Source organism: Anabrus simplex, chromosome 1 (assembly GCF_040414725.1).
Source record: "Anabrus simplex isolate iqAnaSimp1 chromosome 1, ASM4041472v1, whole genome shotgun sequence".
Taxonomy (NCBI): domain Eukaryota; kingdom Metazoa; phylum Arthropoda; class Insecta; order Orthoptera; family Tettigoniidae; genus Anabrus; species Anabrus simplex.
The window spans coordinates 955,796,525-955,809,117 of record NC_090265.1 but is presented as its reverse complement, the minus strand read 5'-3'; the positions used below and the strand labels follow the sequence as shown (position 1 = coordinate 955,809,117).

At 42.9% G+C, this 12,593-nt stretch overlaps 1 protein-coding gene across 1 annotated transcript in view; it reads left to right on the top strand.

The window, feature by feature from the left end:
* The first annotated feature begins 755 nt into the window (after positions 1 to 755).
* beta-Man (beta-mannosidase) overlaps positions 756 to 12,593 on the top strand; it is a 101,616-nt gene continuing 89,778 nt past the window's right edge. Inside the window, exon 1 of the mRNA XM_068228033.1 lies at positions 756 to 930. Within this exon, the coding sequence (XP_068084134.1) occupies positions 807 to 930 (124 nt within the window). The 5' untranslated portion in view covers positions 756 to 806. The remainder of the gene's footprint in view (positions 931 to 12,593) is intronic.

Genomic DNA, 12,593 nt, shown 5'->3' with positions numbered 1-12,593 from the left:
GGACCTCTGGGGGTGGCAGCTAATCGCACTAACCACTACACCACAGAGGCGGACCAGCCCTTTGTTACATAGAAGAAATATTGTTAGCCTGTACCTTTTGGAAGGAAGGTAAGACATTTCTTCCTGGCCTTTTCTACAATGTGTTAAGACCGGCACTTCATGTGATTTGGCTCAGTTTTACGGTCAGATACTCTTCCTTTTTTGTATATATAAAGATTAGATTACAAACACAAGTACAAATTATCCACGGCATAGTAATTAACATATATGCAATTAAGATCCTTGGCCCCACCGGGAGTCGAACCTTAGACCCTCTGAACCGAAGGCTTCTACGCTGATCAGTCATGGAGCCAGACAAAGATAGTACGACACTTGCTGTGACATAATTCCTATGAGTCATGTGACATACGAATGATGATACGTAGTGCGAGTTGCTGGGTACAGCTTATACAAATAATATGTTTATATTCCTTGTTGGGATGGGAATAATCACAGAAATGAGAAACCTTTAGATTAAAATAAGAAAGAGGGACATTTACGTATTCCCATTCTTCAAACTCTGCTGTTATCCTTACCAAGAATCACAATGAAAACAATGTTAGCTGATAATTATAGGCGATACGCAGTGAGGATGATTATTTGCACTAGAATTGTTGATAGAGGAGGCAAACGTAAACACTTGAGATTAAATAATGCACTTGAGAACTAATATATATATATGACGACAATTGGGCAGTTCACTGGAGTGTCGCGCAGGCTCAAGGTCGCCTGTGTGGAGAGCTGATGCACAGCTGACATCAGAAATCATGGGACAGTGGAGCGGTCTGGTTGTGCTGGCAGCAGTAGTGGGTCTGGTGGCGGGACACATCTCTATCAGCTTGGACAGCGACGCTCTGGACGGCACGTGGACCGTACGTAATACCAATAACAGTAAGTAAACTATATAACAGTATACTGACTCTGCTCTCTGCTTCTAAGTCTTGTAAAAGAGATCTGTAGAATACGTAAGGAGAACTTATTCAATGCTCGAATTGGTGGAATGAGTCACTGGGAATCCCCTCGCCTTTCATACTCAACATAAGTCCGTATTTTCATTTAAAAGACAAATTAATCGTATGTAGGTTTTGCTGATGGTTGAACGTTGAACGTTTCCACCGACGCAAGGATGGGCCAGGGCTAGGGTGGGAAACGTAGCGGCCATGGCAAAATACGGAAAACCATCTTCCGGGCTGCCAAGGTTGAATCGAACCAACCATCTCCCGAATGCAAACTTACGGCTTCGCGACACGAACCACACGGCCAATTCACTCGTGTGTACAGTAAGCATGTATGTATGTATGTATGTATGTATGTATGTATGTATGTATGTGTGTGTATATATGTATGTGTGTTAAGTCCTCAAACTTAAGGCATTGAGCTCGATAGCTGCAGTTGCTTAAGTGCGGCCAGTATCCAGTAATCGGGAGATAGTGGGTTCGAGCCCCACTGTCGGCAGCCCTGAAGATGGTTTTCCGTGGTTTCATATTTTCTCACCAGGCAAATGCCGGGGCTGTACCTTAATTAAGCCCACGGCCGCTTCCTTCCAATTCCTATCCCATCGTCACCATAAGACATATCTGTGTCGGTGCGACGTAAAGCAAAAAAAACCTTAAGGCTGGTTCGATCCTCAAACAGATCCACCATCAGCTGCCATAGATAGCTTAGGTTTCATTCAAGAACCTTAAGCCTACGGGGGAAATGACCGCATAGATTTTCGGCAATGATGACATACGAAAGGGCTAGGACTAGGAAGAAAGAGGAGGTGGCCTCAATTTAGGCTCACCCTCAGCCTTTGTTTAGTTTGAAAATAGGAAATTACGGAAAACCATATTGGGGTTCGAACCCGCTTTCTGCTAAATGCAAGCTGACAGCTACGCAGCCAGCTCGGTTCCGGTGCTTTCCTCACCGAGGCAGAATGTGCTTTTACATTATCAGTCTGCTGAGCTCACTGAAATGTATACACCAACCTACATTATGAGCAACGTTGTCACGCCGTTCAAAACAGCGACTGACAGTATTGGAAATGGTGTTACTTCCATATTAGCAAAGCCAACGATGAGACTGAAGCAAACAATTTAAAGCAACAAACTTGTTCTAGCCCATACCAGAAGACAAAGTGCATTTGCGCACACGCAGTATCTCACCAGAAATAGAGTATCATAGAGTATATAAAAAAGAAAAGTAATTCAATAATTTTATCCGAGCATACAAAAGGAATATGTGAACACGCAGCTTCATCTGTAAAAACCTAAACTGAAAATGAAAACGAAGTGCACACTTTTTTGGTTTTGAACGTCGCATTAACTTGTTAAGGTTTTCGACGTGTTGGTGAAGGAGAGGGGCAGTACTTGGAAGGTAGAGTCCGTGGCCTTAATTAAGGTAAAGGCCCGGCATTTACCAGGTGTGAAGATGGGGAAACTACGGATAACCATCTTCAGGGCTGCTGACAGTGGGTTTCGAACCCAAGCAAACTCAGTTCGAGAATGCAATTCTGTTCTGATCTTGTTCTCCCTCAGTGGGGCATTTGAACGGTCGTTCTACTTAAGTTCCCAAGATCGCGAGTTCGATCCTACCTGAGGTTCGTGGCATTTGAGGGATTTATATGCGACTTTTACGTGCCGTTGACTTCCGAAAATTTAAAGAATTCCTGTAGGATAACATTTCGACTCTCTGGCGTGTTAAAATACTGTATATTACTTCTTCTACCACTTTCCCATACCGTGGTGGGATTGCCAGTGCGATCTGTGTGTAGATTTGGGCTAGTTTTACGGCCGGATGTCCTTCCTGACGCCAACACTTTGTGCAGGAGTGTATCCATAACCAGTAATGTGATGTGTTGTGTGTGAATGAAGAGGTGTATACTAAGACAATTACAAACACTAGCCCCCCCCCCCGAGTCACAAGATTCGATGCGGCTAAATTCCCCGGCATGACCAGGAATCGAACCAGGGTCAACTAACACAAAGGCTACTACGCTGATCATTCAGCCATATATCTCTTAAATTCTATAGCACTTGATAAAAAAAAAAAAATTAACAATTTTGCTAATCGTAGACACTGTCCGTATCCTCTTCGACGATCCAAACATTTCGACTTAAATGCCCATCAGTTTCATTTTTATATCCAATTTTTATTTTGTTCAACTAAATTCAGTACAGTAGCAGGGTTTCTGTCCTTATTTTCATAAAGAAACAAGAGCAAATCATTTTCGTGGTAAAATATCTTCGTTATAGCCAGTTCCTCTTTTAAAGTAGGAATCGCAAGGATTTATTAAACCGAGCTCGATAGCTGCAGTCGCTTAAGTGCGGCCAGTATCCAGTATTCGGGAGATAGTAGATTCGAACCCCACTGTCGGCAGCCCTGAAAATGGTTTTCCGTGGTTTCTCATTTTCACACCAGGAAAATGCTGGGGCTGTACCTTAATTAAGGCCACGGCCGCTTCCTTCCCACTCCTAGCCCTTTCCTGTCCCATCGTCGCCATAAGACGTATCTGTGTCGGTGCGACGTAAAGAAAAAAAAAAGATTTATTAACATCCACCAAAGGCCATTTTTCACAAATATTAGGCTATTCTTCATTGTTGAAGTACCGTCCACCAGAGCACAAATAGGGAAAAGCTGATTCAGTAGAGGAGTGTCCGGCTCCATGGTTAGCGTGATAGCCTTTGGTCCAAGGGGTTCCGGGATTCGATTTTCTATCAAGGTCGGGGGTTTTATACTTAATTGGTTAAATTCCTTTGGTTCGAGAACTGGTTGTATGTGACGGTTTCAACACTAGAATTTATTTTTCCTGCAGACCTACAATCTCAAGCAGATTATTGGGACAGGTCTCTTTCTGGGTGCGGAGGATGGTTGCCCAGTTGTACTTCCTCTTAAAACAATAATCACCACCACCACCGCCACCACCACCTTTCTGGGCGCGAAGCCATTCCGAGGACGTTTGTAACATGGAGGATGAAATACAAACTGGGAAAGGAACTGGAAGACAGAGCCGTCACCTGCATTATAAAGTAGTCTGTGGCTATGCTTAGACACCATCTGTATGGGATGCACAGTAGGTATACTTGATCTGTCTAGCTGTACTTTCTAGGCTGTGAATCGAACCCGGGGCCTTCGCGAGAGAGGCAGGCACGCTACACCTGGATTGCGAGGCCGGCTTTGGTGTTTACCCGGCAAAATTAATTAAAACTCATCAGTAGGTCATCCGATAGAATTCCGGTTTCTCTGCCATTAGGTGGAGCAGGGGTCGGCAATCTAGGGCCCGTCGCTTCTTTCCCTATTTCCAAATACTTAAAAATTTAAAAGTGGGGTAATATTTCATGATATCACGAAGAGCGAAAATGGTATGAAATTACTATTTCAATGTCTATGGAGCTGTATTCAAAACTTCCTACGTTTTTCCAAGCGAAGAAACTGACAGAATTCTATAAGCGTCTTCTACAGTAAGTGATGAATATGGTGAACTAAGATCATTTGCTCGGGGGTTTATCTATGTATTTGGTAGTAGCCACTTGGGTGAAAAGACATATTCAAAGATGAAGTATGCAAAAATGAATTGCAATGAAATGCCGTGTGGCCTTCGGTGAGGCCTGGTGCAGGTCTTTTCATTTGACGGCCGTAGGCGATCTGCGTGTCGTGATGAGGATGACATGATGATGAAGACGGCACATACACCCAGTCCCCCGTGCCAGGGGAATTAACCAATTATGATTAAAATTCCTTACGCTGTCGGGAATCGAACCCGGGACCTCTATGACCAAAGGCCAGCACACTAACCATTTTGCCATGGAGCTGGACAATATGTAAAACATAAGTACAGGACAGCATTAACAGATGGGCATTAGCAATCAATTTTGATGATTGGGAGTACTAACTTTGACTCCGAATTTGGTGAAATGTTACCTAAAAAAAGAAGAAGCAATTTCATCCATCTCATTAGTAAAGCTGTTTCAAACAATAGTTGTAGTCTACTTTACAATTTGTTCTACCTCGCACCGACACAGACAGATCTTATGGCGACGATGGGATAGGAAAGGCCTAGGAGTTGGAAGGAAGTGGCCGTGGCCTCAATTAAGGTAAAGCCCCAGCATTTGCCTGGTGTGAAAATGGGAAACCACGGAAAACCATCCTCAGGGCTGTCGACGGAGGGTTTGGAACCCACTATCTCCCGGATGCAAGCTCACAGCTGTGCGCCCCTAACCACACGGCGAACTCGTACGGTGTAGTCTACTTTGTATTATGGTACACCTTTATCACTAAATTTGCGAACACTTGTTTTTGTTGTTATTTTAGATAGACCTACCTAAAAGATCCTCGAGTTTTCCTCTTGGCCCGCAGAGTGTAATGTTTGGTCCTTTATAAGGAATGTTAGCCGACCTCTGTGGTGGAGTAAAACAGAGCGTTCATATTGACACGCTGTTAACCTAAATGGCATCATGTCAAAACGCCAGCACGTGGTACCTGAGACCATACAATTGAATTACAATATGTAATGAATTATGTGTACCGTAACCTACAACGGTAAATCACAATATCACTAATTAGCCTATAAGACATGAAGATGACTCGACATTCCTGACATATTTATTTAAAGAGATAGCGTAACGTTCTTATCGGGCACTAAACGTAAATAAGCGATTATTGAAGTTTGTCATTGAGGGATAAGTGTATGTCTGTCACCACCTACCGAGGACTACTTAGTCGAAGTGCTGAAGGTAAACTCGGTTCATCCGGAAGGACTAGTTTCGATTCTCGGTCAGGAAGTTGAAATGTTTTGAAACGAGATGCATATGGCAGTGAGGTTCACCCAGCCTACGCCCAACATGAGTAATAGGTTAATTCCTGAGGACGAAGAGCTAATCACTCTACCACACCAAGTGGAGAGGTTACGGATACTGGAAGCTTTTACCTTCCACTCCTCAAGGGCCTTCATGGGCTATACTGAGGTGGTTTCGGGGTCAGTGTTGCCAACCGAAAAATATTTTATCCGCTAAATTTTAGTTTAAAACCCGCTAAATTCCTCTAAATTTTGAATTAAATCAAAATAGCATATACCAACATTTTGTATAAAGAATTAACTCGACATTCGCCAGTTTTAGAACAGGGTTTCATCATCTCCTCTCCTGTGGTTTCATAAGAAACCTTGATACGATACCATTCCTTTTCGAAATATCTGATGCTAATCATGATCACTGCAACACTTGTTCACTCGTTTCAATCATGCTCGAATGGTAAACCATAGCGATAGACAAGAATTTTTTACCTAATGTAATTGGCTGAGAGCTCTTTTAAAAACAGCATTAGACCAATATCCTAACTCTTTAGCACTCTTTCAGAGAAGCCAAAGAAATTTTCCGTCGACTTTGCAGCTCACCAGCAAGACACTTTTACATTTTCAGATCTATTTCGAAAGGTTTTTCACTTTCATCACAGATTTCATTGTTTTCATAACCAAGATATATTTACTAATATCTGCTGTCAAAATACCACCGTAGTATCCCGGAACAATTCTTCTGGCGATATGGTCTGCAGAGTTCGACTGGAATGATTTATTGATTTTCCAACGTTTTGACAAAGAGGGTTTCAGGAAAACAACATAAAGTTTATTAAAGATATCACTGTTTGGCAGTGAATCACTTTTCATTTGACTTTGTTACTTTAAAATGGGTCATTAACTCAAGTCATTTGGAAAGGACACGATTTCTTGCGACTTGAATAGACAGCCATCTTATTTTGCTGTACCTTTCCTTTCGGCATAGAAACACGGTATCAAACACAACACACCCACTTCACCATGATTTCAGTGACGATTGCAGCAGCAAAGGATGATGGTAAGTTCTATTCAGCAAGTATAGCATATTTATAGTAAGTTCTACAGTATATTATTGTTTCTCCTTACGATAAAATATGAAATATTACCGCTGAAAACCGTTAACAGAAGTTTGAAAATCCGTCAAAAATTCCACTGTCCACTAAAAGGAAATTTTATCCGATGTTCCATTTAAAATTCCGCCAAATTTAGCGGAAAATCCGCTGAGCTGGCAACAGTGTTTGGGGTTGTCACCACCTGCCAAATTCATGTACTGAAATATTTCTTGTCCCTGAATATTGGCGGCCGGAGGGCATCCGCCCGTAAAACAGAGACAAATCCACATGTGCGACAAGGTTCGCACCCGCGACTCCATTGGTGTAGGAAAAGCGGTAGAAGAAGATTAACGCCTAGGTCATCTATGGCAGCAGATGGTGGAACTGTTAAGGAACGAACCAGCCTTGGGGTGAGTACTCAACGTACCACCTGAAACTTTAAATGACGGAGATAATTTGCTACGTGGTACGTGCCGTGCAGCTGTAAGTTTACTTTCGGAAGATGGGCTTGAACGCCACCATCGGTTGCCCTGAAGATAGTTTTCCGTGGTTTCCTAATTTTCACTGCCTTTGCTGACGAGACATAGTGTTTGCAGTGCGTTATGTCTTTTGGCATGGACCGAAAAAATTTGTTACTTTCATGGACCTGTCTCAACCTTGGCTTTGACAGTATGATATGAGCAATGCTAGCAATGCCGTTCTTTATGCAGCCAGTTCCTGTTATGAATGGTGTGAAAATGTCGCTAATAAGGTCGATTGGTATATGCATTTCAGTTAGCTTGGCAGACTGCTATGTAACAGTGCTGTCTGGCTACAGTATGGAAAGCAACGGGATATTATCTCATTCTTCATTTCCCTTGTACGCCTCACGAGTGACGTCGAATCTATCTATGACAGCTGTTCCGTATAAAACCGGTTTTCGGGCTGGAGGCAAATGCTGGAGCTGTACCTCAGTTAAAGCCTACTCCAAGATCTTTCCTATCCCAACGTCGCTGAAAACCTATCTGACTTTGTGAGACATTAAATTACTGAACAAAAGCAGTATCTAATAATTCACCGGGCGAGTTGGCCGTGCGGTTAGGGACACGCAGCTGTGAGCTTGCATCCGGGAGATAGTGGGTTCGAACCCCACTGTCGGCAGCCCTGAAGATGGTTTTCCGTGGTTTCCTATTTTCACACCAGACAAATGCTGTGGCTGTACCTTAATGAAGGTCCCGGCCACTTCCTTCCCACTCCTAGACATTCCCTATCCCATCGTCGGCATATGACCTATCTGTGACGGTGCGACATAAAGCAAATTAAAAAAAAAAAACCCCTAATAATTCGAAATCATTCAGCTCTTTCCACTCCCAAGGCAACCAACTTTGTTCTCTTGGTATAAGTTATTCAGCGTGGCTCAGAACGAATGCTGTGGGGCATCGCTTTGGACATGGTGACATTTTGTGAAGAAACATCCACGAACCCAACCAGAGCAGTAAATTAAGAAGTTCGAATTGTTGACCAACTTGATTACGGAGTTTACATCTTCGGCCCAGAGATTGGTGCACATGGTCAAAGACATTGTTTGAGGTGCCTAGTCCCGTGGTGTAGGGGAAGCGTACCTGTCTCTTTCCTTTTGGCCCCGGGCTCGATTCTCGAATTTTTACCTTCATCTGGTCCACTCGTACTAATGATTGCAATTGAAGAGCTATGTGATGGTATGATTGCGGCTCTGTATTTAAAAGACAAAATAAAGGGCGAGAGGATCCGTTACTCTGACCACGCGTCACCTCATAATCTCCAGGCCTTGGGGCTGAGCGCGGTCGCTTGGTAGGCCAAATTCCTCTCGGGACCGGTAGCGCGAGGGGTCTGTTATTTGCTATCAAGAGTGGTCTACGAAACTCCTGTATCATCAAAGAAGGACCTGATCGCAGCGACTGAGATACGGAGCTCACAGCCACTCGTTTTTGAACATGTGAACCAGTCTTTGCACCGCCGATGTAGGCTCTGTAATCAAGTTGGAGGTCCATAGTTCGAATCCCTTTTGTAATGTAATGCACGACTTGATGCTCTTGTTAAACTGGTGGAGGTCTCGTGACAGAATGTGGGACGCACACCAATCGCCGTATCCAAAGCGTTATCAAACTTTACGTCCAACGTTTGTCTTTCCGCATAACATATTAAGCGTTCTGAGTCACTCTGTGTATGTGGCATGTGTATATTTGTATAAATATCTGATGCATCATACGCTAAATAAATAAATAAATAAATAAATAAATAAATAAATAAATAAATAAATAAATAAATAAATAAATAAAATGCAGTTATTTCACATGAACCTAATATACTAATAGCTGTGCTAAGAATAGTTCGATATACTGAGCGATAGCTTATATTGTATTTCCTATAACGTGAGAAGGAAAAGCAAGCTGCGCTGAGTAGTTCAGATGGTAGAGTGCTGGCCACCTGAATCCAACTTGGCGGGTTCGATTCCGACTCAGCCTGATGGTGGTTGAAGGTGCTCGAGTACCTCAGTCTCGTGTCGGTACATTTATTGGCATGCCGAAGAACTCCTGTGGGACAAAATTCTGGTACTTCGGCGTCTCCAAACCAGGAAAGATAGTTAGTGAGAAATTATTATTATTATTATTATTATTATTATTATTATTATTATTATTATTATTAAGACATTAAGCAACTTACAGATTTATGTGACTGTCGATATCAATCATTGCCACGGGAACTGTAATTTTACGTGAAACTCAAATTATTGAGGCGTGAATCTTCATTTTCTATGTGACGATCTTACTATTTATGCATTTATCGTCTCAGGTATTAGCGTTTTGTTTTGATTAAAACATACATACATACATACATACATACATACATACATACATACATACATACATACATACATACATACATACATACATACATACATACATCATTATAGACCGCTATACCTTTTAGCGTTCAGTCTGCAAGCCTCTGTGAATTTACTAAACATCGCCACAATCCCATTTGCAACTAGTGCTGTGGCCTCATTTAGTTCTATACCTATTATCTTAAAATCGTTAGAAACCGAGTCTAACCATCGTCGTCTTGGTCTCCTTCCACTTTTCTTACCCTCCATAACAGAGTCCATTATTCTCCTAGGTAACCTATCCTCCTCCATTCACCTCACATGACCCCACCACCGAAGCCGGTTTATGCGTACAGCTTCATCCATCGAGTTCATTCCTAACTTAGCCTTTATCTCCTCATTCCGGGTATCCTCCTGCCATTGTTCCCACCGGTTTGTACCAGCAATAGTTCTCGCTACTTTCATGTCTGTTACTTCTAACTTATGAATAAGATATCCTGAGTCCACCCAGCCTTCGCTCCCGTAAAACAAGGTTGGTATGAAAACAGACCGATGTAAAGATAGTTTTGTCCGGGAGCTGACTTCCTTCTTCCCTCTTCTTTATAAAAACAGTAAACAGTACATGGTATTTAACAAAGGAAATATCGATACCATCTTGTTTATTTAAATGGATCTATACAGGTTTCATTCGCCAGCACTGCAGGGTAAAATGAAACAAATTCAGCGATGTAGCGATTTTCAACGCACTATCACTCCTTCGGCAGCAAATACTGTTCCAAAAGTGGCACGCATGTTGGATGTTACTCAGCAGCAGGAGGTTGTGGTGAATTGGTACAAATCACACAACCTACTTATAAGATGTCGTGTATTGGGGACAACTGTAGAAAAATGCTACCTCGCTACGCATTCACTGTTTCTTTCCTTCTCTTTTCTTTTTTTGCTAGTGGTTTAACATCGCACTAAGACATTGAATGTTTTCGGCCAAACAAGGACGGGGAAGGGATGGGATTGGGAAGGAAGTAGCCGCGGTCCTACTCAAGGTACAGTCCTTGTGTGAAAATGGGAAGCCACGAAAAATCGTCTTCAGGGCTACTGAATAGTAACGTTTTTGATTTGTCGTCCCGCTAACTACTCTTACAGTTTTCGGAGACGCTGAAGTACCAACCGGAGTTCTTTTACGTGCCAGTAAATCTACCGACACGAGGTTGACGTATTTGAGCACCTTCAAATACTACCGGACAGAGCCAGGATCGAACCTGCCAAGTTGGGCCCAGAAGGCCAGCACTCTACCGTCCGAGCTACTCCAGCGTTGCCGACGGTAGGATTCGAACCCACCTTCTCCCGGATGCAAGCTCACAGCTACGCGACCCTAACCGCACGGCTAACTCGTTCGGTAAATACTCGCAATTGGGAAATATCTCGGTGGCAACGATCACTTACAGCAGTATGATAATAAAGTAAAGTAAAAACAAAATGAACCAACAACAACAACAACAGGACTTCTCATGTCAAAAACTTTAAAATGTTTCCGTACTGTTCCTTTCACTGATCTGTCTCAGCTTTATCCTTGGCTTTGACAATATGAAAGTGGACGAGGTATGAGTGATGCTAGTAATGCCATTCCTTATGCATCCAGTCCCTGCTATGAATGATGTGAAAATGTTGCTAATAGGGTCAGTTGGTGCATGCATTTCAGTGGACTTGGCAGACGGATATGTAATAGCAACTTCTGGCTCGGCGAGGAAAGCAACGGGAAACTACATCACTCCTCATTTCCCTGGTACACCTCTTCAGTGATGCCTAGGCCATCTATGACAGCTGATGGCGGAGCTGTTGAGGATCCAACCAGCCTTTGGGCTGAGGACTAAACATACATACTGTCATAACTGCAGAAGAGAACAAATTACCCCTCTCCTGTTTTCAGTCAGCTACCGTTACAATGACTGTGTCCTAATCATGTAATGGATCGCACTCTATTTAAGTACAGTATAACGGTGAGACTATCAATACGTTGTGACACAACACAACTTCCTGTTGCTAAATAATATCCATCATGCGTGTCGCATTTAGAAGAGTATAGTTTGGAATACTTATTTGCTCCCGAAGTAATCATTTTATTTTGAAATATGTGTATCCCTAAATTTGCCCAACTTAACACTGCCGTGTTGGTGTACCTACTAAATATGTAGGCCTATAGTTCCATTAGAAAACGAAGTTGGAATCACTATCTCTGTTATTAAAATCTCCACAGAATATCATTTAAGAATATGTTTTTGTTTGCTAGTTGCTTTACGTCGCACCGACACTGATAGGTCTTATGGCGACGAGGGGACAGGATAGGGCTAGGAGTGGGAAGGAAGCGGCCGTGGCCTTAATTAAGGTACAGCCCCAGCATTTGCCTGGTGTGAAAATGGGAAACCACGTAAAACCATTTTCAGGGCTGCCGACAGTGGGGTTCGAACCTACTATCTCCCGAATACTGGATACTGGCTGCACTTAAGCGACTGCAGCTATCGAGCTCGGTGTTAAGAATATGAAAGACCGGGCGAGTTGGCCGTGCGTGTAGAGGCGCGCGGCTGTGAGCTTGCATCCGGGAGATAGTAGGTTCGAATCCCACTATCGGCAGCCCTGAAAATGGTTTTCCGTGGTTTCCCATTTTCACACCAGGCAAATGCTGGGGCTGTACCTAGATTAAGGCCACGGCCGCTTCCTTCCAACTCCTAGGCCTTTCCTATCCCATCGTCGCCATAAGACCTATCTGTGTCGGTGCGACGTAAAGCCCATAGCAAAAAAAAAAAAAAAAAAAAAAAAGAATATGAAAGCAGAATGGCGATATCTTTAACGGGTCTGG